Here is a 27,485-nt window from a genome sequence, read left to right on the forward strand (position 1 = left end):
TCCTTGCCACGAAAGATCTGGTACCCTTACCAAGGCCCCCTTCCGATCCGGTCTCCGATTACTCAACGCCAGCCAGACGAGCCTACCCGCTGCTCTTCAGCACTCCAGCTATAGGATCTCCACCTGCGGTCCGTCCCCCAGGTACCTAACGAGCTAGTCCCTCACTTCCTTCGAGGCTCAAGTGGCCGCCCTATCCATTCCCTCCACTATCTGTCTTTTCTTCCTGGCTTTATTTTTAAAGCTGCAATCACCACCCGACACAGTATGTATTTGGCTATTCTCTAACACCCTCTCCACTTTCCCAGAAGCTAAATTCCATGTGGGTGGGTACTTTGTTTTATTCACTGCTGTATCTCCAGAACATAGCCTGACACTTCGTGTGTGTGTGTGTGTGTGTGTGTGTGTGTGTGTGTACGCGCGTGCGCTTTGGGATGGGGAGTGAGGTGTTTCAATATACGCTGAATGAGCCAACGAGTGGCTGCAAGTCACGGAGAGTGCAAGTAGAGGTGTGTTCGGGAGGGATGTCCGGGGGTGTGCTTCCAAACCAAAGAATTGCACACTTGCCATTCTTTTTTATTTCCCCTCTCCGTCTTTTCCTCCCCAATTTAGAGGCTAGGGACAAGAATCGAGGATGCAGGAAATAAGGAGGAATCCAAATGAGTCCAGCTCAAATTCTGATGAAAATTGCACAGGCGAGAAGGACCGAAAGGTAGAGAACATACGCACACGCAATAGTGAGAAGAGTGAAAAGAAAAAGCTAACAGACGTCAAGCCTTCGGGTCACTCTCCCTGATTCCCCCACGGCGTGACCAGGCGCTCCTCCTGCGCTCCTCGGTCGCCCGGCTTGCAGCTCACTGTCACTACCACTTTGGTAGGCCTGCGCTCCACCGCCCTCGTCCCCGGTTTCGCCTCCGCTGAGGCCCCGACACGCGCCCGGGGGAGCTGCGAAGGCGGCGGGGACTACAGCCCCCAGAGTGCTGAGCGCGGCGGCGCCTGCGCAGTGAGGGGGAGGCGGCGGTCTGTTCTCGGCTGAGGAGGAGCAGGGGCTGAGGAGGGAGGCAGCGGGTGAGAGTTCAGAGTTCAGCAGCAGCAGCCCGAGCCCATGATTCCCATATGCCCTGTAGTTTCTTTCACCTATGGTGAGTATAATGTGCCCCGCCGAGGTCCCTGGCGAGCTTCTTCCTCGGCCTGGGGCGGCGGGGAGGCGCGGGGGCTGGGGCAGGCTCCGGGGAGGAGGCGGCGGCCGCCACCGGGGCGTGCGAGTGAGTGAGGGAGTGCGAGGCGGGAGGGGGAGGCGGCGCGGCTGCGGCCGCGGCCCAGGCCCGGCGAGGGCGGCTTCTCACGCGCCTCTCTCTCTCCCTTTCCCTCCCTCGGCGTCTCTGCGCCTCCGCTCCTGCCCTCCCGCCATGGGACCCGACTCTCCGTGCCCGCCGCAGTGCCCAGCCGGCTGGGGGAAGATGCCAAAATGGCGACCGGCAACTACTTTGGATTCACCCACAGCGGGGCGGCGGCGGCGGCGGCTGCGGCCCAGTATAGGTAACGGCTCCCGCCCTCCCCCCCCCTCACCCAGCTCGCTCCTCCGCCCGGATCCCGCCGCCACGACGCCCCCGCGCCGGCCCTCGCCCCCGCCGCGCCCGCGGCCCCGACTTCTGGCTGCGGGCCCTGCCCACCGCCTCTCCCTCCCCGCCCGGCGGGGCCCGCGGCGGGGAGCGGCCCCCCCGGGGGGGCGGGACGGGAGACGGCCGAGGTTGGGGACGTGGAGGGCCGCCGGAGCTTTCGGAGGCCTCGCAGCTAAAATGGCCTCCCGCGGCCCGGGAGCCCGGCAGCTGGCGGAGGCCGAGGCTCCGATCGCCCCGGCTGCCCTGCCTCCACCCCCGGTCCCCTCCCCCGGCGTCTGAGAGAGAGTGGGCGACGCGGAGTGTCCATCGCAGGGCCTGCGGCCTCTCTCCCGCGGCGCCGCCCGAGCCCCAGTCTTGCTGGTGCTCCGGCCCCCCGAGCCCAGATAACGTGTCGTTTTCCCGGGTAGCTGCTCCTGCGGCCTGTGGCTTCTCCTGGCCCTCCCCCGAGTCCTGCCAACAAACCGCGGGTATCACTCCAGCCCTCGGGTTCCTTCGGTGTTCCCTCCTAGGAGAGATGTAAACACTCCAACCACCTGTGAGTGGTGTGGTCGGTAGACTGCGAAAGAGGGTGCGAAGTTTCTGGTGTTGATAAACGAGTCCACGGCCTGCTCCTGCTTTGGAGTTTAGGCTCCACGCAGGCCAGTCGTCTCCCTTGGCGAGTCTTCCCTTGGGGAGAAGCAGGCGCGAGTGGGATTGGGCTGAGTTATTCTAGTGCATGCACCTTATGAAATTCCTATCTTAAAGGAAACGCTAATTTCTGAAGTGTTCGTAGCTCATTATCCTAAAAAAAGTAGCTTATTTGTTGTGGTCCCTGTCACTTTTGAGCCAGTTCGAGACAGTATCCTCAGATTCGGGCCGTAAGCACACGGGGCTCCTGCGGGGCTCTTAGGTGACGAGCTCTCCATAGCGAAGCGCAGAGGCTGTGTCGGGCATCTCTGTGTATCGGCCATGTCAGCTGTTGCTTAAACCCAGGTAGTTTTTTTTCATCTCATTCACTTCAGGCTGCAGCTTGTGTAGTGCAAAGGGCATCGTTGGGAACTAGGAGCTCTGGGTTGCAGTTTCTCCTGCTCTAGACTTTTTGACATTTGGGAGTATCGCTTATTTGGGATTTCTTTTTCCTCATCTATAAAATGCGGCTGTCTTTTGGGGTTAAAATTTGTAATTGTGAGAAGGTTGCCATTTTCCATGGAATTCTTAGATGCCATTTATTGTAAGGGGCATCATTTTACATTTATACATTACTAAAAAATTGCTACCATTTAAAACAGAACAGTGCTGAAGATAATTGATTTTACGAGATGTTAAAGCGTACAAATGTTTTGTCGATGAAATTGAATGCATGTGGAATTTCTTTTACAAGTTTCTTGAGTCCTATATTACAAAGATAAAAAAGACATGTAACAATTGGGGCAAAATCTTGGGGCTTTTTAAATATTAAAAAACCCTTTGCTTACAAGTTGTAAACAAGTAATAAAGTTTCAGCTACTTTGTTAAAACCTTTTAGGGCCAGCAAATTTTGTGGAGAGAGAAAAAAAACTAGCCATTTTCTTTTTCAGGGAAACAAGAAATAGCTGATCAGCATCTGTGCCATAAATTCAATGCTACCAAGTACTTTGTGTTCTAAATAAGGCTGTATTAACCATTAAAATTTTGCTCGTTTTACCCATTTTTTTAAGTAGGGGTAGAGTGATAGCTTTGGGGGTTATTAACTATTATTAAAAATGTAGTGGGTTCTTTGGGGCAGTTTTGAAACTTTTTTTCTAATGCAATCTTTCAGGTAGAAATGAGGGGAGGAAATGCCAATTTAAAGAGACTTAATCATTTTTTAAATAAAATAGTTGCGTATATGTATTTTATCCCAATATTGGAAACTATTAAGAGTTTCTGTACCTCATTATTCCTTGGCTTTGAATTTTATAGTTTTAGTGAACTGTAACAACAGTCCAGTTACTGCTTGTTTTATGTATGCCTAGTGAGAAAAGACCACTTTTTTGATGTTATACATATAACAGCAAAACTAATTATATACAAACTAATTGTATATAAATCTAGTGCATGGAAATTGTTTGCTTTTAATGGGAATAAAGCAAGCCAAATAAAGTTAATACTTTGGTTCAGCAAAGATGAACAAATAGCATTAATAATAAAGCATTTGTAAAAATGCAGTGATGCTCATTTTTCTGTCTAGAGAGCATCACAATGTAACTTTTAGACATGGAAAACAAAGGCTACTTTGCACTTTTTTTTTTTTTTCTAAATTGAAGGATCAGGGAACCCTTAGGTGTTTACATGTGGATGCTGTGAATAGTTGCCTCACCTGTCACTGGATACAAATAACTGAAAGTAACTCCTAAGTCTAGATTTAATTCTGGTTCTAAGTTTCCGTGGTTATAGCTGTGTAAGGTATTTGATTTAATTTATTTGGAACTTAGACTTTGTTGCTTGTTAATATTTGAGATTTATAATGGCATACTATTAAAAAACAAGGTTTTTAAAAAGATTTTATAAAGATTTCATAATTTCTGCTACTAATAACTTCAAGATAAATCACATTTTCATTTATATAATGCCGTATTAAATATTTTTGTGGTAAGCATTCAGTCTTTGTATTACATGTTCTATTAGCTACGGAGTGTTTTTCTCCCTGTTTTGTGTTGTTTTTTTTAAAAAATATTTTATTTATAGAGAGAGGGGAGGGGAAGGAGAAAGAGTGGGAGAGAAACATCAATGTGTGGTTGCCTCTCATGTGCCTCCTACTGGGGACCTGGCCTGCAACCCAGGCATATGCCCTGACTGGGAATCGAACCAAAGACCCTTTGTTTCACAGGCTCATGCTCAATCCACTGAGTTACACCAGCCAGGGCTGCTCTTTTTATTTTTAAAGGGCAGTGCGTAAACCTGTTATGCCATTTGCCACTCTTGCAAATGTACTCTCTTCATTTTCTGACCTTTCATTTGCTTTTTTTCCCCCCTTCTTGGAAATCAAAAAGATTTTTTTCAAGTATTTGTGTGTGTATTTGTATGTGCTCCTGATAGAATGTTAATTTGGGGTGTGTAGGACAAAGCAGCTCTCAAGCATGGTGAAAAAACAAGGATGGCTCCATGGCAGAAAGGAAATTTGGTTGGGTAGGTAAACTACTTTAGTGGGGTACTTTTTTAGTTTGGGAAGATAGACTTTTAGACAGACTAGCCTAATTTTGTTGGAAAATATTTTAATAGTTATAAGGACTTAGGATAGCAAAGAATGTGGGGAAAGATAATTCTCAATAGAAAACTTCTAATTAATAGTTTCATAGGACCAAAATCATTTATTTTTACTCTTTCATTGGTAATGATACAGAAGTTGTCATAGTTCTTCAGTTGTTGAAGGGGATTTGTGGCATATACAAATGCATGTATATGTAATATAAAATTAAGTAATTCCTTTAAATTCCTCTATTAATACAACATTACCATTTCTTTGAGTGTTCTAAACAGGCAATTTCTCTTACTCATTAGAAAAGCTTTGGACATACCAGTTCCTTGTCATCTTTCTATCTAGTCAAGATATTTGACTTGCCCCAGCTGGTTGCCTCAGTTGGTTGGATGGCCCTCCTGTACACCAAAAGGTTGCAGGTTTGATTCCTGGTCAGGGCACATAGTACCTAGGTTTGGGGTTTGAGCCAGAGTTGGGGCATGTATGGCAGGCAGCCGATTGATGTTTTTCTTACATCAGTGTTTCTCTCCCCTCTTCCCGTGCCCCCCCCCACCCCTTCATCTCTAAAATGAATAAAAACATATCCTTGGGTGAGGATTTAAAAACAAAAAAAAGATACTTATCTACTTTTACCTGAGTGATACAAATCTTTAGTTTGTGTTTAAACTACTTTTCTTTGTCCTGTATATAACTCTTACTGTATCATTGGTATCTGAATGTCATTTACCTTCAATATAGTTAGTTATTTAAAAATCATTTGGCAACATTTTTTATATCCAGTGTTTATTGAATTTGGAGACTTTAGAGATTGCAAAATAATTACTCCTGTATTTAGAGTCTTAGCAAATGTTATAAGTGATAAATGTTTAAGTGGATTTTGATTGTTTTCTGGACATTTGTTTTAAGTATTTACTAGTCAGAATAAGGCAAATCTAATGTGTCTTGAGATGTCTTTAGGACAATCTGTTCCTAAAGGAAAATAAGATAACTTGGTAGGCTGGTTGGGTAAGCTGATGGATTTTTCTCTTTTTCCACTTTCCTCTTTTTTTTTTAGCTTTTTATTTAAATGTAGTGTTAAGAACATTGTGTCTTGAAGGAAAGAATAAAAGTAACACTAGTAAGATAGGAAAGGAATAAGCACTGAGAAGGCGAAAAAACCAGGTGAACAGGTTTTTGAAACTAATCATGATGGAAATTTACTGGCTCTTAAAAAAAACTACTGCAACTACTAATTACATCAGTGCTTCCATTCTTGAATCAGAAATCTTAGCATTCATAATGCATGAAGTACTTCAAAATAAGGAAAAAATTTTTCCCCCAAAAGGATTGCTGCTGTTAAAATTGATGATAATTCATTTCAGTGTTATTAATAGCTTCAAGAGTAAGGTGAGCCAAAGTATCCCAGTATAGATTGCTTATGGTGTGTACTTGACAGTGCTTTTGTAAACTACCTTACAATATAGAATGGAAAAGGCATGAATTTGAAGCTAGTTGGACTTGACATTTGAAACCCAGCTCTATATCCCTTTAGTCACTTGGCCAAATCACTTAATCTTTCTGAGACTTAGTTTCCTTACCTAACTGGCCTTGAGGTGAATATAGAATTTTGTAACCTAGTGCCTGATTTTTAGTAGTCATTTTACCATGGCTAGTTTCTTATCGATTTGAGTACTACTATAAGGGTTTCAAAAGATTTCCTTAGTTGATGTTTATATATAGCTTCATGATCTGAAAATGAAATGTCTTAAAAATAGGTACTGCAGTATAGGTAGGCCTGAATTTCAATGTCAAAAAATCCTGTTTATATATAGCTGCAAAACCAATTAAGTAAATAGAAATAAAACTAATAGAATATGTAAAACACGTTAAAGAAAAACTATATTAGGATATAAAGGCCATAAAAAAAGACATGAATAAATTAACATGAGCTACGTTCATGGAGTGAAAAAAAATCGATACCATCAAGTTACCAGTTTTCCACTAGGTAATCCATAAAATTAATGTATTTTCAATAAAAATCTCAACAGGATTTTTTGGGTAATTTGATGGACTTTTTTTGCAGGGGGGAGAGAGGAAAGGAGAAACATTGGTTTGTTGTTCCACTTATTTATGCTTTCACTGGTTCTTTTTTTAAAAATTTTATTTTAGATTTTATTTATTTTTAGAAAGAGGAGAGGGAGGGAGAAAGATCTAGAGAGACATTGATGTGTGAGAGCTATGTCCAGTTGGTTTTCCCTCACACGCCCCCAGGGGGGACCTGGTCTGCAGCCCAGGCATGTGCCATGACTAGGAATTAAACCAGTGACATTTCGGTTCATAGGCTAGCACCCAAGCCACTGTGCCACACAGCCATGGCTAATAAAGGATTTCTAATGTTGATTTTGAGAGAATATTGGTCCAAAAGCAGTCACGACCATCTGTAAAGTATGATAAGGAAAGTCTTGTATTAACAGGGAAATGGTGGTATTAGTGCAGGATAGACAAATAGATCATTGGATTAAAATAGAGATCCTAGAGGTAGATTTATGCTTCTGGGCAGTTGGATTTGACTGTATAGCTGTTTAAGTAGAGGTATTTGTTTTAAAAAAAAACAATGAAATTATTATTCAGAAATATGCCAGCAAGTTAGTCAAGACAGTCCTTGGGCTTATAGATGTAGTAACAGCAAACAAACACTAAATTTGAAAAGGTGGGAAGTATCCTACTGGCTTGTCCATAGAGCTACCTAAGAAAAAGTTGTTCGAGACATTTTTAACTTAATTCATACTGGTAGAGCACAAATTAATGAAATAAAGGACATTGGCTTTTTTTTATTATTAGCCTTATTGTATGATATGTATGCTGAAATACATTTATAGGGAGTAACACATGATATTTAATGGACATCTACAGTATGCACAGTCCCTGCTCTTGAGTTTACACTTCTAAGGGATGAGAGTGGGAACAGGTCAGATAAACTTACAAATAACTATACCATGACAGCAGTCATAACTGAGTTTTAATGAAATAATAAAGTGAGAATTGGGGGATTCTGACTAGGAGTTTGAGGTAGGCATGGTCTTTCTCTCTGAAAAACCGGGGAATGGTATTTCAGACAAAGGAAATGTATGAGCCAAGACAGGAATCTAAGAATTGGTTACTACGATTGAGAGTGGATGGGTTCTAAAGTCAGCCTACCTGAGCTGAACCCCGGTTCCTTCTACTACGTGCCATGTAACCTCAGGCAAACGGTCACTTGGTATTTCACTCTCTTTAAATATAAACTGGAGATAATACTATTTCTTACCTCATGGGATTAAAACTTTTGAAGAATGTTGAAGTGTAATCTATAACTGCAACAGTATATATTGCTTTATATAATGTCATATACTGAATACTCATGTATAACCAGCACCCAGTTCAAAAATTAGAACATTACCAGCATTCTTGGGAGGCCTATACAGTCCCCATTGTGGTGGTTTGAGAATCCAATGAGGTTAAATTTATAATGTGCTCAGAACAGTTCCTGGCGTATATAATATCCCCATCAGTGTTAGTATTATATTCAGTAGACAGTTGGAAATTGAGCTTAGAAAAGGGATAGAGTTGGTAGTATAAATCTGGATATTCTGTATATGGTGGTGACCCACCAATAATAGCCGTATGGTTGAAAATGATGAAGTGCAGTGCCTAGCATATATCAAACATTAGTAAGCATTTTTTGAGTGAATGAGACCAGCTGGGGTAATGCCTGTGTTTAAGGTAGAGCCAGAGAAAGACACGGATACAGGGTGAGCAGAGTGCCGGGAGAATATAGTGTCCTAAAAATCAAAGAGAGGGAGGTAGTCAGGAATACTGGGTCATCAGTACTCTCGCTGAAGTATTTATGTACAGTAATTTCCCCTTACCACAGTTTTGCTCTCTGTGGTCAATTACAGTCTGAAAATATTAAAATGGGAAATTCCAGCAATAAACAATTCATAAGTTTTAAATTGCACACCATTCTGATTAATGTGATAAAATCTTGTACTGTCCTGTTCTGTTCCCTTGGGACGTAAATCATCCCTTTGTCCATGTTTCCACACTTTATACACTGCTTGCCTGTTAGTCACTTAGTACTGTGCTTGTGTTCAAATAACCTTTTTTTTTTTCTTTTTCCTTTTTTTTTTTTGATTTTATTGATTATGCCATTACAGTTGTTCTATTCCCCCCTTCATTCCCCTCTACCCTGAACCATCTGGCCCCCACCATTCCCCCCTTTAGTTTATGACCATGTGTCTCAAGTTCTTTAGATTCTATATTTCCCATACTAATCTTGCCCTTCCCCATCTATTTTCTACCTACCGTCTATGCTACTTATTTTCTGTACCTTCTCCCCTCTTCTCCTCCTTCCACTCCCCTGTTACTAACCCTCCATGAGATCTTCATTTATATGTTTCCGCTCCTGATCTAGCTGTCCTCTTAGTTTGCTTTTGTTTTAGGTGTGGTTCTTAATAACTGTGAGTTTGCTGTCCTTTCACTGTTCATCTTTTTTATCTTTTTCTTAGGTAAGTCCCTTTAACATTTCATATAATAAGGGCTTGTAATGATGAACTCCTTGAATTTGATCTTATCTGAGAAGCACTTTATCTGTCCTTCCATTCTAAATGAAAGGTTTGCTGGATAGAGTAATTTTGGTTGTAGGTCTTTGGATTTCACAACTTGGAATACTTCTTTCCAGCCCCTTCTTGCCTGTAAGGTCTCTTTGGAGAAATGTGCTGACAGTCCGATGGGAACTGCTTTGTAGGTGACTGTCCCCTTATCTCTTGCTGCTTCTAGGATTCTCTCCTTCATTTGAATCTTGGCTAATGTAATGATGATGTGCCTTGGTGTGTTCCTTCTTGGGTCCAACTTCTTTGGGACTCTGAGCTTCCTGGATTTTCTGGAAGTCTATTTCCTTTGCCAGATTGGGGAAGTTCTTGTTTATTATTTGTTCAAATAAGTTTTCCACTGGTGGCTGTTCCTTTCCCCCTTCTGGTACCCCTATAATTTGGATGTTGGAGCGTTTAAAGATGTCCTGGAGGTTCCTAAGTCTCTCCTCATTTTTTTGAATTCTTGTTTCTTCATATTTTCCTGTTTGGCCATTATTTTCTTCCTGCTGGTTCACTCCCTTGATTTGAGTCCCAGTTTCCTTTTCATCACTATTGGTTTCCTGTGCATTTCCCTTCATTTCAATTAGTTTAGCCTTCACATGTTCCTCTAATTTGTGGCTAAAATGAACCAGTTCTGTGAGCATCTTGATCACCAGTGTTTTGAACTGTGCATCTGAAAGTTTGGCTATGTCTTTGTCGCTTAGAGTTATGGGCTCTGGGGCTTTGAGATCTTCCTAAGCCATTTTTGATATGTTCGCGCCCCTTAAATATGAGGAGCGGAGCCTTAGGTGCGGGGAGGGGCCACCAGGGCAGGGGTCGTTGGGTTGTGACATTGTATGTGGGGGCGGGGTCAGAGCAGGGAAATGGCGGCCCCCTCTGCTGCCTCTCGCCACTGGGGCCTGCTTGGTCCAGTCTCACCGCCCACTCCCTCGCTGGTCTATCTGCGCACGAATGCAGGACCACAGTCAACCCGCTGCCCTGCATCTTCCCTGGGTCCGCTGATCACTCACTGGGTCGCTCACTGGATCTGCCAGTTGTAACCCCACGCCTGGGGTCCGTGCGCCTGAGTCTCTCTGACTGAGTTTTCCTGTGCAACCCCGCTCCGCCAGCTGCTGGCTTCGCCCCTTACCGGTCAAGCTGAAGAATTTGTTGTTATCAGACTTCTGAAAAATTCAATTTTCTGTGTTCTGGCTGACTTTTCTGTTGCTAATATTTTATTGTCTCTAAACTCGGTTGTGTGAGAAACCACGACGTCTCCACCTATGCTTCCATCTTGGCGAAAGTCCCAAGTAACCTTTATTTTGTTATCAATATTCTATTTACTATTCATCATCATCATCATTATTATTATTATTATTAATCTCTGCCTAATTTATAGAACTGTTACTCTCTTACTGTGACTAATTTGTAAAGCTTTATCATAGGTATGTAGAGGAAAAATATATATAGGGTTCAGTACTATCCATGGTTTCAGGCATCCACTGGGGGACTTGGAATGTATTCCATGTGGATAAGGAGGGACTTCTGGTAGACTCAGCTTTTTGGCACAGCACACTGCTTTTGGTCACAACACATTATCTGTTCATGTCTTTACCCACAAATGCCTTTTTCCATCTCAACTGAACACTTACGATGCACTGTGGCTGTAACTTTTGCAGTTTGAGGTGCAGCACCAAAAGTAGCACAAATTCCCTTTTTCCTTCACAATTTCACAGATAAATTCATTCATACTCAAGATCTTAGCAACCTCAACATATGATTTTTCTTTCTAAGTAAGTCACGAACTTCCACCTTTTCACTTAAAGCAGTTTATGGCTTCTCTTTGGCATCCACTTTGCCAGCATCAGTACTCTTGCACTTTGGGGCCATTATTAGGTAAAATAAAGGTTGCTTGAACACACTGTGACACCACAACATTTGGTCTCATAGCTGACATAGCTAGTAAGTGACTAACAGGTAGGTAGCATATACAGTGTAAATGTTGGACAAAGGGATGATTCACATTCTGGGTGGGACAGAACCGGACTGCTTGAAATTTCCTCACTCTACTCCAAATGGTGTTCAATTTAAAACATGAGTTACTTATTTTTGGAATTTTTCACTCAATGTTTTTGGATTGTCATTGACTGGTGGTAACTGAGACCACAGAGGCAAAACAGGATAAGGGGGCACTGGTGTGTGTACTGATTAAATGTATCACATTATTATAGTAGTCAGCATAAAATGGGCAAAGAACTGAAAAGAGTTGAAGAAATGAGAGTTGAAGAGAGTTGAAGAAATCTGACACTTTTCTAGGAAAAATGATGAGAAAGTCTTTTTTTTTAAAACAAGGTTAATTATTTTTCTCGTATAAAATTATGTGGTAGCCACAGCTGGAGCCTGGTCTTCTGCACAGAAACTCTGGTGTGAATCTTTACAGGATGGGCAGTGAGTTCCTGATAGGGAGACTTGAGGAACAGAGTCTGTTTCCAGAGGTTGGGGGTGAGATAGCTGTAGGTTTAGAGATGGCATCAGAGGTGGCCTTGGTCAAGTTGCCCAGTGTGGAATTGCAGCCCTTGCCTGAGATACAGCAGTCATTGATAACCAGCCATCAACAGCAGCTTCTTGGACAGAGGGGCAGAGATGATGCTAGTGCCCTTGGGGGCAGGGATGAAGCTTAACAGCACAGAGCCACAGCACCTGGTGGGGCTTGGTCTTGTTCCCCCCAAAGCCTCGCAGCACAGGGACAATAAAGAGCTTCATCAGGATGATAGCCCCATGGGTCACAGTGGCTACTTCCTTTGAGCCCTTAACACCCAGGCAAATATGTCCATTTTAGTCCCCAGTGGTGACAAATGCCTTGAACCAGGTTTCTGGCCTTCATGTGTCTGCTTTGGCAGGGGCATAATCTTCAAAACCTTGTCCATGAGGGCTGCCCCCATGAAAAAGTCAATGATCTCAGATTCCTTGATAGGCAGAGAAAAGAGATAGATCTCCTCCAGGAACTTGATTTTCATATCCTTGGCCAGGTGGACCAGCTTGGTGACAGGAATCTATTCCTTGGCCTTGTCTCCAGGAGCAGCATAGCCTCAACCCAGACCCTGACCTTGGACATGACTTCAGCCCCAGATGCTGCTGCTGCTCTGTCTTCCCATTCCAGGGCACCTGGGCCCTCTTACAGCACCAGACTCATCTGCATTTGTGTTTCCTGGGGGAAAAAACCAAAGTCTTTTAAAGAATAACCATATAAATGAGAGCAAGAATGCTGTGATTTATGAAGATGGCTTTATAGCTTCTCTCACTCCCCAAGTCCTACTCAAACCATGTTTTTACTATAAGCAGAATGGTCATTATAAAATGTAAATCAGCAGCACTCTTCTGCTTAAAAATTTTCACTTGCTATCTACTATTTTCAGAATATCTGATTATCCTAGTTTTATATTTAGAGGACTCCAGGATATTTTTTTACATGTTTATAATCCCTTACCCATATTTATGAAATACAAAAACTTCAGAAAATACTTAGTTTGTAAAAAACTTGATAGTAAAAACTCACCCGAAGTGTCAGGAAGCTATTTTCACTTATTTATATTAGTTTTCCATCATCATTTATCCCCCCATACCCTCTTTACCTCTCCTCACCACCCTTCCCCTGCAATTACCATACTGTTGTCCATGCGGGAGGCTATTTTTAGTTCTTTTTAAAAAATCTTAGTGTGAATATTCATACCTTTCCCTGAGGAAATGTTAATATGTTTGAGAAATCATAAAGGATGTGTTTTTCTTGAATATAAAAGGTTATAGGGCACTTCGGTTTAATCAACCTATGGTATCTATCAGCTTTTATTGTACCCAGTCATTTGTGAGTTTCTTTTTTGAGCAGTTCTGTTTATAAATAGTTACAAGGATTGATATTTCATGGCCTTATTTTTCTTAGAGGTTTCAACAGAACCAGTTTGTTTTAAAAAATTGAATATTTATTTTACCCTGCAATTACCCTATGGAGCCACTGGTATTTTTATAAGGTCTTAGATTTATAGTATGGGATCTTATTAGTGATCTTATTTTTTTTATGTCTTGAAGCATTTTGCTATTTTATTGTCGTAGGAATTATTTCTTTTTACTCATTTATTTCCAAAGATGCTTAAAAAAACTTAATAGGAGAATGGAAGAATGTTAGAATCACCTAGAAGGGGATGGTACAATAGTGAAATCTCTAGAGGATATTGCATTGCCCGAAGTACTGAATCGTCTTTCAAGGAGGAATGAAAGAAAGTAGAGACGCCTCCTTTATAGTTGGCTTTTAGTTTAACTTCAACACAGCTAACTATTCAGAATTGTTCAGTGTCTCTTTACACTAGCTAATAAAAGAAAGTTAACACAGGAAGATGTTTGACAATAGGATGAATGCAAAATGCAGTGCTACTTTAGACTAATGATGATGATGAAATTGTTAGAGCAAAGTCTCATACTAAGAATCTTCATATACAATGTCCTAGATTAATTTTTTCAAACTTATCAGTGAGTTAATATGTTTTTAAAGATAAAAAAGGAAATAAGCTATTCTCATCTATTTAGTAGGAAGGACTTCATTATAATAGTCTGACAAAGTTCAGACATTCCGTATCGCTAAAAGTGTGGCAGAATTTTCATATTCTGTGATGTTTGTGCACCAAAATTTATTTGATACGATTGATTAGTGGACAAATGCTGAAGGCAAGTGTATATACAAAGGTAGTTGGAAGGATATAGATGATTTAGAAATGAAAAGATTTATTACTCATTTCAAACCTCAAACTGAAAATCTTTTACAATTATGGAGCAAAGAAGATAAAATACGAGCCATCAGATGTTTCAAAAATGAAGCATTGCATTTTGACAGTTGAAGTACAGAAAGAAAAAGCAGAAGTAATAATGAGTTAGAATTCATTAGAGATAAATTTGAAATCTGGAATCAGTATTTATGAGATGGACATGTTCCCAGTTTGTGCATTAAATTTGATGAGCAGTTACGCTTAGAGAAACATGGTTCATTTTCTGTGTATACCTGTAAAAACAGGACAATGTGGACAAAAACCAGAAAAATAAAAATTGGGGTTTACTATACTTATTTAAAATTTCTAATGGTTATTTTTCATTATCCCTCATTCTTGTCAGATGGCTTCAAAACTATACAAAACAGTGTAAAAGTTTCCCTGACCTGTGTAGCTTGGTTGGGTGTCCTCCTGCAGACCAAAATGTGCTTGGTTAGATTCCCAATCAGGACATGCCCTTGTGCGGGCATACAAGGGGCAACTGATTGATACTTCTCACACATCAATGTTTCTTTTCCTCACTTTCCCTTCTCCTCTCTCTCTAAAAAAAAAAAAAAAATTACAAAGAAATGTGAAAGGTGCAGAGGACCCAGATGGTAAATGGTAATGACTATTTTTCCTGGTATATTAAGAGTTAAAAAATCCTAAGAAAACTGCAGGTATATTTTGGAGATATTCCAGTCCACAGCAATAAAGTCAGTATTGCAATAAAATGAATTTTAGTCATTTTGGTTGGTGGAGGGGCTTCAATTAAAAAAAACAAAAACAACGAAACCTCTGTGGAGTGCAATAAAGCAAAAGCACAATAAAATGAGGTATGCCTCTAAAAGCAGTTTTTATATATTTAACAATCCCTCTTCCCTGCAGTCTACTAGTCTGTTAGTTGGAGAAAATGTAGGATTGGTTATTGTGTTGGTTTTTTTTTTAAGGTTTTTAAAATTTATTTTTAGAGAAAGGGAAGGGAGGGAGGGAGAAACAGAGGAAGAGAAACATCTATGTGCAAGAGACACATTGACTAGTTGCCTCTTGTACATTCCCAACTAGGGACCTGGCCTTCAACCTGGGCATGTGCCTTGACTGGAAATAGAACCAGCAACCTTTCGGTTCTCAGGCTGACGCTTAATCCACCACGCTGCACTAGCCAGGGTGATTATTGTGTTTCAGTTTTAAGAAATGGATCTTGAATTTAAATTTCTAAAATTGTACAATGATAAAGTTATTGTTTTAATAGTTTTATAAAGGTAAGAACATGGCATTATAATATCAAGTATAAGGAATAGTTAAAGCTGGTTTGTCTTTGGGATGATTCTATGAGGTAGTTTAATTTTGCATCTTTTTACCATCATAAAATATTAAATCTGCAGAAGTAAATCTATTAGTAATGTAGGTACATAAAGTGGCATAATTTGAACTAGAAAAGCCCAACAATGTGGAGCATTAATTTGGACTAATGGAAAAGTTGGATTATGTTTTGTATGCCGCAAAAAAGAAAATATTTTCTTTATTATCTTTACCCAACATTGTAACAAATGCACACGCTGTATGTTTTCCAAGGGGAAAAAGTACGTCTAATGTAATGTAAGTGACAGAACCTATCCACATTTTTTTGATCAGAATTTTCCCCCTCATTTCTTTTTTAAATTAATTTTTAAAATATATTTTATTGATTATGCCATTACAGTTGTTCTATTTCTCCCCCTTCATTCCTCTCCACCCTGGACACCTCCCCTTCCCCCCTTTAGTTTATGACCATGTGTCTCAAGTCCTTTAGATTCTATATTTCTCCTACTATTCTTGCCCTTCCCTCTATCTATTTTCTACCTACCATCTATGCTTATTCTCTGTACCTTCTCCCCCCTTCTCCTTCTCCCACCCCTGTTGCTAACCCTCCATGAGATCTCCATTTCTGTGATTTGCTCCTGATCTAGCTGTCCTCTTAGTTTGCTTTTGTTTTGGGTGTGGTTCTTAATAACTGTGAGTTTGCTGTCCTTTCACTGTTCATCTTTTTTATCTTCTTGTTCTTAGGTAAGTCCCTTTAACATTTTATATAATAAGGGCTTGGTAATGATGAACTCCTTGAATTTGACCTTATCTGAGAAGCACTTTATCTGTCCTTCCATTCTAAATGAAAGGTTTGCTGGATAGAGTAATTTTGGTTGTAGGTCTTTGGATTTCATAACTTGGAATACTTCTTTCCAGCCCCTTCTTGCCTGTAAGGTCTCTTTGGAGAAATGTGCTGACAGTCCGATGGGAACTGCTTTGTAGGTGACTGTCCCCTTATCTCTTGCTGCTTCTAGGATTCTCTCCTTCATTTGAATCTTGGCTAATGTAATGATGATGTGCCTTGGTGTGTTCCTTCTTGGGTCCAACTTCTTTGGGTCTCTCTGAGCTTCCTGGATTTCCTGGAAGTCTATTTCCTTTACCAGATTGGGGAAGTTCTTGTTTATTATTTGTTCAAATAAGTTTTCCACTCGTGGCTGTTCCTCTTCCCCTTCTGATACCCCTATAATTCAGATGTTAGAACATTTAAAGATGTCCTGAAGGTTCCTAAGCCTCTCCTCATTTTTTTGAATTCTTGTTTCTTCATATTTTCCTGTTTGGCCATTTTTTCCTTCCTTCTGGTCCACTCCATTGATTTGAGTCCCAGTTTCCTTTTCATCACTATTGGTTTCCTGTGCATTTCCCTTCATTTCACTTAGTTTAGCCTTCATATGTTCTTCTAATTTTTGACTAAAATGAACCAGTTCTGTGAGCATCCTGATCACCAGTGTTTTGAACTGTGCACCTGAAAGTTTGGCTATGTCTTTGTCGTTTAGATTTCTGGGCTCTGGGGCTTTGAATTATTCTTCTTTGGTGGGGGGGGCTATATATTTTTGAATTCTTCTTGAGCCATAATGTTTTGCTCTGTTTGAGTGTGTTACGAATGAGGTGCAGAGCCTTAGGTGTTCACCAGGGCGGGGCCACCCAGGTCACTGGTTTGTGACACTTATGTGGGGGGGGTGAAAGGGGGGCAATGGTGGTCCCCTCTGCTGCTTCCAGGCACTGGGGCCTGCGTGGTATGTTTCATTGCTAGCTCCTTCACTGGTTTATCTGTGCATGAATGTGTGACTGCAGTCAGCCTGCTGCCTTGCGCCCTCAGTGGGTCTGCCTGCTGCTACTCCACACCTGGGATCCGCCCACGGCTGTGTGAGCGCCTGGGTCGCTTGCCTGGGTCGGTCCAGTGGGTCTTTCCTGCCCGACCCCTCTCTGCTGCTGGCTTCGCCCCTCTTACCGGTCTGGCTGAAAGATTCGTTGTTGTCAGACTTCCGTATAATTCAATTTTCTGTGGTTTGGCTGCGTTTTTGTTGCTAAAACTTTGTTTTTATTTTTTAAAATTAATTAATTAATTAATTAATTAATTAATTAATCTTTAGAGGGGAAGGAGAGAGAGAAAGAAACATCAGTGTATGGTTGCCTCTAGTACGTCCCCTGCTGGGAACTGGCCTGTAGGGAACTGGCTTGCAACCCAGGCATGTACCCTAACTGGGAATTGAACCGAGATCATCTGGTTTGCAGACCTGCATTCAATCCACTGAGCTACAGTTGTTTTTAAATGTGGTTGTGTGAGAAGGCACAGTGTTTCCACCCACGCCTCCATCTTGGTGGAAGTCAGCTCTCCCTCTCATTTCTTTTATAAGGTCAGAAATTAATCATTCTACCTCTGTCCCTTGGGGTTCCTCTAAAAGTTTAGCATGAATCTTTCACTTAATCTCAAGTTAATTATTATCTTTACTCTCCTAAACAACAGAAGGACTTAAAATTCTTTGCCCTTGTTAAATTGCCTCCTGATTTTTGCACTGTTGTACATTTTACATTTTTTAACCCCACAACCAGTCGTTGTTGAACAGTTATTATTGTTTTATGTATTCAGTGATTCTTGAAATTTACCTTCACATTTACCACTTTTTTTTTAAACTTAACATTCATTCATTCTGAGGTCATTTTCATTTTTCCTTAAGTAAATCTTTGAGAATGTCCTTTAATGTGGGTCTACTAGTAACACTTTTTTTTTTCTAATCTTAAAATGTCTTTAATTCACTCTCCTCATTCTTGGGAAACCATCATTTAAGTCTCTAGGATGTTCTCCCTGCCACCCAGGCTGCTTAGAAGTGCTTCTCTTTTACTTAGATGCATCTTGGTGAGAATTCATTTTAATTTATTACTGTTTGGAGTTTGTTAGAGCTTCTGAATCTGAGGAGTTTTATCTTTTATTCTGGAAATCTCAGGCATTCTTTTTTAGATGTTTCTTCTTTGCCCTTCTTTATCTTCATTTGCTACTCTAATTAGATAAGTTACAACTTTCTATTCTGTCCTGTGGGTCTTTTAGCCTTTCACCCTATGTGGTGGTTTCTTGTGTGAGTCCCAAAGTTTTAGGCATTGCTTTCCAATGCCTTTCATGTATCTGCTAACAGAAAGTATTTATGCAGCAGCGCAATGGGTAAACTGGGAGATCTGGAGCCCTGGATAAGGATGTTACAGCCGTAGGTAACAGACTTGGGGCCCTGGTCACTCATGTACTGCTCCTTTCGCTCCTTTTCCCTGAGAACTAACACTGTTTCCCTGTTGGTTGGCAGGGGCCATTTTGCTTAAAGATAATTATTAAAAAGCAGGAAAATGAAAGGTGACTGCTCTGTGAATTTTCTATATCATGAAGTGGCAGAACTTTTAGGTTTTAGGACACGTTTACACTTCTAATTGTTGAAGACCCCAAAGAATTTTTGTTTATATGGGTTCTATAGTCACTGTAACAAATTCAAAAAATAATATTATCAGGTCATTTTTAAATAATAATAAATCACTATATGCTAACCAAAAGTACTATGAAAAAAACCTACATTCCTACCTCCCCCAAAATAGTGAGATGAGAGGCATTGTTTTTTATTTTTACAAATCTATTTAATGTCCTAGTTATGATGGTTGGGTTCTCAAATTTGCTTCTGAATTCAGTCTGTTGTAATAAATTATTTGGAATAAAAAATGTGAAGGCAATCTGTAATTGAAAAAGAGAACCTCTTGGACCTCTGTAAGGGTCTTAGGGATCCTTAGCAGTCTTTGGATCACAGTTTGAGAACCACTGTAGTGTAGAAAAGTGTTCCTGTTACCAGAGACCACTTCTGTGGATAAACTATTTGTACACATTATTGTAATTTCAGTAGTGACTGTGAATTTAGTATAATGTAAGGCCAGATCATGGTAATGGAATTTGAAAGCATTAAAAAATGGGTCCAGAGTGGGATGATAGGTTAGGGTTGAGGCCAGAAATGTGGAAGTTAGAGTCAAGTTGGAATAACTAGAAAGTAGAGGACTTCCGGCCAAGATGGAGGTATTGGTAGACACACTGTGCCTCCTCGAACAACCAAAATAAGGACAACAACAATTCAGAAACAAAGTAACAACCAAAACTGAAAGAAAATTGAACTGTATGGAAGTCCGACTACCAAGGAGTTAAAATAGACACATTCATCCAGACCAGTGGGCGCAGTGAAGTTGGGTGGACAAGTGGAGAGGGATCGAAGCACAGGAAGCAGTGACACTGGGCATGCAAGGTGGCACCGGGCAGACCCTGGGCATGGGGTGGCAACGGGCAGACCCAGTGAGGTGGCGATTGAGAAGTGCGGGCACTGTGCGCAAGGTGGCTGGCTGATCAGGCAGCAGTCCCACATTTGCACACAGATAACTGGGGAGCGAGACAGATCAAGCAACCCAGGGTCCCAGCGCCTGGAAATAAAGCCTCAAAACACGGATTGAAAACACTTGTGGGGGTTGAGGTGCAGGGAGAGGCTCCCACCCTCACAGGAAAGTTTGTTGGAGAAACACACAGGGTCCTAGAACGCATACAGGCTCACCCACATGGGAATCAGCACCAGAAAGGCCCAGTTTGCTTGGGGGAAGTGGCGGAAGGGACTGAAGTACAACGAGAGTGGAGCAGAGTGTCATTTTTTCCCCCTCTCGGACCCCACCCCCACATACAGCATCACAACCCGGCAACTTGGTCGCCCCACCCTGGTGAACACCTAAGGGTCTGCACCTCATATGTAACAGGCACGAACAGACCAAAACACTATGGCTCAAGCAGGAAAACAGCTCAAAGCCCCAGACCCAATACTTCTAAGTGACCCAGAGATAGCCAGCCTGTCAGATGCATAGTTCAAAACACTGGTGATCAGGATGCTCACAGAACTGGTTGATTTTGGTCACAAATTAGATGAACAAATGAAGGCTAAACTAAGTGAAATGAAAGGGAATGCACAGGGAACCAATAGTGATGGGAAGGAAACTGGGACTCAAATCAATGAACCAGAAGGAAGAAAGAAACAACCAAACAGAAAAGAATGAAGAAACAAGAATTCAAAAAAATGAGAGACTTAGGAACCTCCAGGACATCTTTAAACGTTCCAACATCCGAATTATAGGGGTATCAGAAGGGGAAGAGGAACAGCCATGAGTGCAAAACTTATTTGAACAAATAATAAAGGAGAACTTCCCCATTCTGGCAAAGGAAATAGACTTCCAGAAAGTCCAGGAAGCTCAGAGAGTCCAAAGAAGTTGGACCCAAGAAGGAACACACCAAAGCACATCATCATTACATTAGCCAAGATTAAAATGAAGGAGAGAATCCTAGAAGAAGTGAGAAATAAGGGGACAATCACCTACAAATCAGTTCCCATCATCAGACTGTCAGCTGATTTCTCCAAAGAGACCTTACAGGCAAGAAGGGGCTGAAAGGAAGTATTCCAAGTCATGAAAGACAAGGACCTACATCCAAGATTGCTCTATCCAGCAAACCTTTCATTTAGAGTGGAAGGACAGATAAAGTGCTTCTCAGTTAAGGTCAAGTTGAGAGAGTTCATCATCACTGAGCCCTTATTTTATGAAATGTTAAAGGGACTTAGAAAAAGAAGATTAAAAAACATGTATACTAAAAGGATAGCAAACTCACTAATAACCACACCTAAAATAAAAACAAACTAAGGAAACAACTAGAACAGGAACAGGACCATAGAAATGAAGATCACATGGAGGGTTAGCAACAGGAATGGGAGGAGGAGTGGGGGGGAAGGCACAGAGAATAAGTAGCATAGATGGCAGGCAGAAGATAGACGGGGAGGGCAAGAATAGTTTGGGAAATGTAAAAGCTAAAGAACTTAAGACACATGGACATGAACTAAAGGGGGGGAATGTGGGAGGGAGATGGTGTGCAGGGTGGAGGGGAATGAAGGGGGAACTGGGACAATTGTAATAACAAAATATATTAAAAAAGAAAAAAATAACTAGAAAGTAGTGTTTAAATTTGAAGTTTGTTTGTTAGTCATGCAAGTTGCCAGTTTAAGAATTCTATTCCGATACCTTTATGCTTTTTTCCCACCAGAATAAATCATACAATTACAAATAAAGTAGTACAGAAAGGCTTATAATGAAAACATTTTCTTATTTTCCTTCTCCCTGTCCCCCAATTCTGCTTCCCAGAGACCCCCACCTTTTATGCATTCTGGTTTTATTTCACAAAATAATATGCTTTTCTCTATCTTGATTTGTCAGCTTTATATAATATTTTGATTTTCTACAATCATAGTTAGGAATTGTACATACCCTGTGTTGCTTCCTGTTTCTCCTCCCAAAGTCAGCGATAACAGCTGTTTTTGTTACTATAAACAATTCACTCCATTCTAGTTCCATTTTAGGAAAAGAATCTTGAAACTATTTTGCTTTATTTGACTGCTTTGTCCATCCCACCCCCAACGTAGCTAGCTACAGTTTTACTTGCGGTACCATTTACATGATGTTCTATAATCATAGTTTACCTTCTGTGATTTAGGTTGATTCTAAAACTTTAAAGCTAAATTTTTCATTATTATGACTGTGTAAGTAGTATTTACTGTGAGCCAAGTACTGTCCTATGATTGTAATTCCTAATGTGTTTCATTTTTACAACCCGGTACTGCTTAATAGAAGACTCTTTCTAGGCTCAAATTAAAAAGAATTTTTCCCCTTTTTACACCTTACTGATTTTTCAACTATGGTGTCTTTTAGCAGGATCATACCTTGTGCAGTTCGATATTTCCTGAAGTCTTTCATTACCTTTTTTCCTTTCAAATCTTGTTGGTGCCTTTATTATCTTTAAAATATTTCTAGGCTCCTACTCTTACTGTCTGTTGTACAGTCCTCTTTTCCTGAACATGTTCTTTGTCCTTCCCTTGATTCCAGTGTAAGCTGATTGCCTCTCTGGGACTGTTACACAGATGCTGAGCTGGGCTTTTATCTCACTCCTGGCTTTGGATACATGTTTGCAGGATCCCACAATTTCTTGATTGATTGATTTTTTTGTTATTGTTGAAATACATTGTCATGTAACATTCTAAGAAAATGTATGTACGAAATAAGCTTCTTCAGACCTTGAATGTCAAGAAAAATTTATGTTCTTCATTAATAGTTTATCTGGGTATGGTACCGAATTCTATATTAATAATAATTTTCTCTTGAATTTTCAAGACATTGTATTGTCTTCTAACTACTAGTGTTTTCAGTAAGAGTCTGATTAACATTTTCTTGTGTGTAGGTGACCTGTTTTTCTTCTCTCTGGGGACTTGAAGGGTTTGTGTATGTGTATGTGAGATGTTGTGAAATGCTGTATGTGTATCTCTAGGTGTGGTTCTTTCATTCTGCTTTGCACTCTGCAGGCCCTTTGAATTTGAAAATATGTGCCTCCCTTTAAGAGTAGGAAATTTTATTCCTTAATTTTCATCCGCTTTTTTCTTTTCTCTCTAGAATTTCTTCTAGTTGAATATTGGACTTCTTAGGTTTATTCTCTGTTACAGTTTTCATATCTTTATCTTGTATGTATTCCTCAACTTGATTTTTCTGACTAGTATAAAGTTCATATTTTATGAATACACATTAGAGTTTGAATTCCTGTCTGTTGCCTTGACATATTTGATTCCCACAGGGTTATTCTTGGGTTGTGTGTGTATGGGTTTGGTTTGTTTTTTGATTTTTTTTTTGCAGTTTATAGTAGACTTTCTTTAAGTTTGTGGTAATTTGGTTGGCTGTTTTGGTTAGTCTTCTGGCTGGAGTCACTTTTTGGTAAGCAGGTGTACTTAACCTTCAGGTTAAGTATAAATTTAGTGTTTTTACTCTTTAATATTAATAATTCTCTAAACATTTTCTTCTTTTTCCTTCCAGGGGAATTATCCTTCCATTATTATGTCTGATTCTTCAGTTATTTCTTTTTTGAGCCATTTTTATATGTTTGTTTCATCATTTATTACTCAGTTTTTCCCAGTTAAAAACTGAGACTAATTAGATTTAATTTATTCACAAATGATATTATCCAAATAGAAGCTTCTTCTCCACTGGATGCTTAGTGAATGAAAGTCTTCTCATTTTGCAAACGTATTTTATGGCACAAGATTTTTGTTATTTGACCCTGACTTGTATGGCTCAGTTGGCTGAGCATTGTCCCTCAAAGGAAAAGGTCGCCAGTTCAATTCCTGGTTGGGACATATACGTAGATTACAGGTTTTTTCACTGGTCAGGGTGCGTGCAAGAGGGAGCTGATCAGTGTTTCTCTCCCTCTCTTTCGCCCATCTTAATTAATTAATTAATTAATGGTATTTATATCCTGCTTTATTTAAGAGATAACTTAAAGACAGTGTTACATTTTATGAAGGGATATAATTTAACAGCTTCTATTTTAACACCAAAAAGTAGGCAGAAACCTTGATTTCAACTGTTTCCACTTAGAAAAATTTTACTTAAATGAATTTGGACTTTATTTGACCTGGATTTTATAAAATTAACTTACTTATTTAGATTTAACCACTGGATATTGAATTGAATTGGCATTGTCTAATTTGGTCATCTAACCTCACATGAAGGACAGTTTTTCTAAGGATATTTGAAACTGGGAGAGAAATTCCCAGTTAGGTCTATGACAACAACCCAGAGAATCTTTATTCTGAGTAGCAAGTAGTCAGCTACCCTGGTTTTAACCCCCTGGGAAATAGGACTGGATCATTATTTGTTTACAATGCTTTTGTTGAAGCATATGTCAGCCCAGATGATAGGTAGGGACCGGGTTATACAGAGCAGAATTAGTATAAACAGCCCTAGGGATGTATATAGTAATTGCTGAATGCACTGGCATCTTTTTTATGGTTTCTTGGAAGGGTGACTATAAAATTTATTGTTCACACTGAAACACAGGAGAGTGAAAGAAAGTGCTATTAATAATTATACTGGGAAGGTGAGCATAAACTGGAGTATATAGTCAGCCCATCTCGAGTCACATGGACTCTTAGAAAAAGTCACATTACCTGCTAGTTGACTGGACATTACTATTTTATTCCTACTCTGCCTTTTGTTCAACAGAACAAATTTGGGGGAGAAAGAAATGTGAACAGATATTTGATAAAGAGTGGTGGGATGGATGAATGGAAACAGTATAGGAATCCAAGACTATCTGAATTTTTACATAACTAAAACCCCTTCTGAGTATGCAGTGTAGTTTGGATTGTGTGAAATCTTACCAATAAATGCAAAATACAAGTTTTACAGAACCGATTATTTATATTCTAAATCTTATATGTGTGTGTGCGTGTGTGTGTATTAGTTTTAAGAACTTGGAAGAAGTAAAATATGTTATTGGCATTGTTTCTTAAGGATGTAGAATTACCCATAGAAAATGTCAATCCCAAACCAGTTTCCCATTATTCCAATGTTAACTTCCCTTTTCCTGTCGTAGAATTGGCATACATGTGGAAAGTGTTCGCTGATTTTAGTATCACAATGTAGGAAATCTCATCCAAATAGAAATTATATGAGTTTCTTTGGACTCTGTTCTGTTTTGTTTTGTTTTTTTTCCTTTTTCATATTGGGCTGAATTCTACCACCCTTCCTCCATCTGTTGATTCTAGTTCTGTTCTCTGGAGCAGCATGGAGTAAGTCTGTTCTGTTAGAAGGCAGCTATCTTCCTCAGTCGCCCTTTCTAGACTGAATGTCTGTAGGTCCTCCACTTTTTATATGAAATAATACTCATACTTATAAGCTTCATATTGGTTCCCTTTGAATAATTCCTAATTACCAGTGATTTCCATAGTACAGTTAAAAATATGAAGGCCTCAAAGTTTAAGTCTATGCTATATTTCTATGGTAGTGTGCACACCAGTGAAGACTGTCCTTTACTGTAACCCCTGAATCAGACACTCCAGTTGATTAGTGCAGCTTCAGATTATGTGTTTTTTTCCTTAGCTATTCTTAACTGTTGACTTATTAAAACTTATAATCATCTAGCCCCTGTCAGCTAAATAACTGTTGGAGCTCTCTCTCTTTTTTTTTAGAAGGCATATCTGTCTTGGTAATATACCTTTAGCACATAATATGTGTGTATCTTATTTAGAGATCATAGAACAACAAACTTATTCCTATGCCAACATTTTTAGGCCTTGGTTTTATGTGACATAGGCTCTCAATTTAAAAGTTAATTGGCTGCAAATTTTTTGATTTTCAGTTTTGGAAACTTTTTGTCCCTTTGAGGTTTAAATGGTTATGATTGCGAAACATCTGTCTTAGGTCTCCTTTTGCAACATCTGCATTTTAAAGAGAAAAACAAGTGTATAGAATGAAATTCTGCCTCTAATCTAGAGAATTTATCCAAAATAATAGAGCTTGCATTGCAGATTTTGTACCCTAGAGCAGGATTTCTGAGCCTCAGCAATGTTGACATTCTTTGCATAATTCTTTCTTGTGAGTAGCTATCCTGCGTTTTGTGGGATAAGTAACAGCAATCACAAGCCTCTACCCACTAGATGTCAGTAGCACACATCAACCACCTTCTCCGCAGTTTGACCATCATCAAAAATATCTATCTACACATGGCCAAATGTGCCGGGGAGGGGGTGTGGGTACATAGTCGCCCCTAGCTGAGAACCACTGCTCTACATAGAGCAGGCGTATTTCTTAAGTCAACTGGGTAATAGTTTCTATCTTTGGTGTTTTCCATAATTGGAGTTAAAATACAGTATTTTTCGTAACATCTCTTTGAGGAGATTTTTAAAAACTATATAGCATAATAAAGAACTTTATGTACAACAAATACTTTCTGAAATTCCAATTTTGATCAATTTTTCCCTTCCTAATATTGGTTCTTATTCCAGTTTGCCATCCCTGCTTTGTCATATGATCTGTGATCTGAAACATAATGTGTGACTATTTAATGTATTGAGATTAAGGAATGAAAATTATATAACAGTGACACATAAGGTGTTGATTGGGAAGTTCGTTAAGTTCAAATAAATGCTTGGTCTTTTCTAGTCTGTGATTAAATTACTTGAAAATGTACTTTTTATTTCAGTTGATTTAACTCCTAGATTTTAAAATTAAATTGTATTGTGTTTATTCTTCTACTCTACAATATAGCCAGCAGCCAGCTTCGGGTGTAGCCTACTCTCATCCAACTACAGTTGCTAGCTACACTGTCCATCAGGCTCCAGTAGCTGCGCACACAGTTACTGCTGCCTATGCACCAGCAGCTGCCACAGTTGCGGTTGCCAGGCCTGCCCCAGTAGCTGTTGCAGCTGCTGCAACAGCTGCTGCTTATGGAGGCTACCCCACTGCACACACAGCAACGGATTATGGTTATACCCAGAGACAACAAGAAGCACCACCACCACCACCCCCAGCTACTACACAAAACTACCAGGTAAGAAAACTATTAGTTTCAATAGCCTTAAATTACACACTTCAGTGTCCTCAGTGTATGATATAATGTTCAAGCCAATGCTTCTCAGACTTGGGTCTTTCAAATATACCTGTAATGATAGAGGAGAGGAAATGTGTATTCCCAGGTAATTGGAGGAGGAGGGCATAGTCCAAGCATTAAGTTTTCTTGCTTTCAGTTTTATATGAATAATCTCCCCCAGTCCATTTCACTATATCTGTTTGCTTTAATTTTGAAAAATTTACATTGTTTAAACATTTTAATTTTACCCCAAGGGGAAATGCCGCTAGTTTGTATTGTGGCATTATTTGTCCACTTGGAACATATTTTGAGAATCAATTTTGAGAAACATGAGCCTAAGCTGTACAGGACAAACAAATTATAGTGTCTTTTTGAAACTTAGCAAGGGTGGAATTTCTGGAGCCTATACATTCTTTCTCTCAAGATATTTTTTCTTAGTATGTAACAGAAAATGATCCTACTCTTATTTATCCAGTTGCTTTTTGTTCAGCC

At 40.0% G+C, this 27,485-nt stretch overlaps 1 protein-coding gene across 2 annotated transcripts in view; it reads left to right on the forward strand.

Annotated features, from left to right (window-relative positions):
- The first annotated feature begins 1,017 nt into the window (after positions 1 to 1,017).
- The window catches only part of ZFR (zinc finger RNA binding protein), an 85,087-nt gene continuing 58,619 nt past the window's right edge, over positions 1,018 to 27,485 (forward strand). For both annotated transcript variants that reach the window (XM_037128957.2, XM_037128958.2), the window contains exons 1-3: positions 1,018 to 1,139; positions 1,437 to 1,536; positions 26,672 to 26,954. In XM_037128957.2, the coding sequence (XP_036984852.1) occupies positions 1,103 to 1,139; positions 1,437 to 1,536; positions 26,672 to 26,954 (420 nt within the window). In that variant the 5' untranslated portion in view covers positions 1,018 to 1,102. The remainder of the gene's footprint in view (positions 1,140 to 1,436; positions 1,537 to 26,671; positions 26,955 to 27,485) is intronic.

The sequence above is a fragment of the Artibeus jamaicensis genome, unplaced genomic scaffold (genome assembly GCF_021234435.1).
Source record: "Artibeus jamaicensis isolate MK-2021 breed Jamaican fruit bat unplaced genomic scaffold, CSHL_Jam_final scaffold_369, whole genome shotgun sequence".
Classification (NCBI taxonomy): Eukaryota; Metazoa; Chordata; class Mammalia; order Chiroptera; family Phyllostomidae; genus Artibeus; species Artibeus jamaicensis.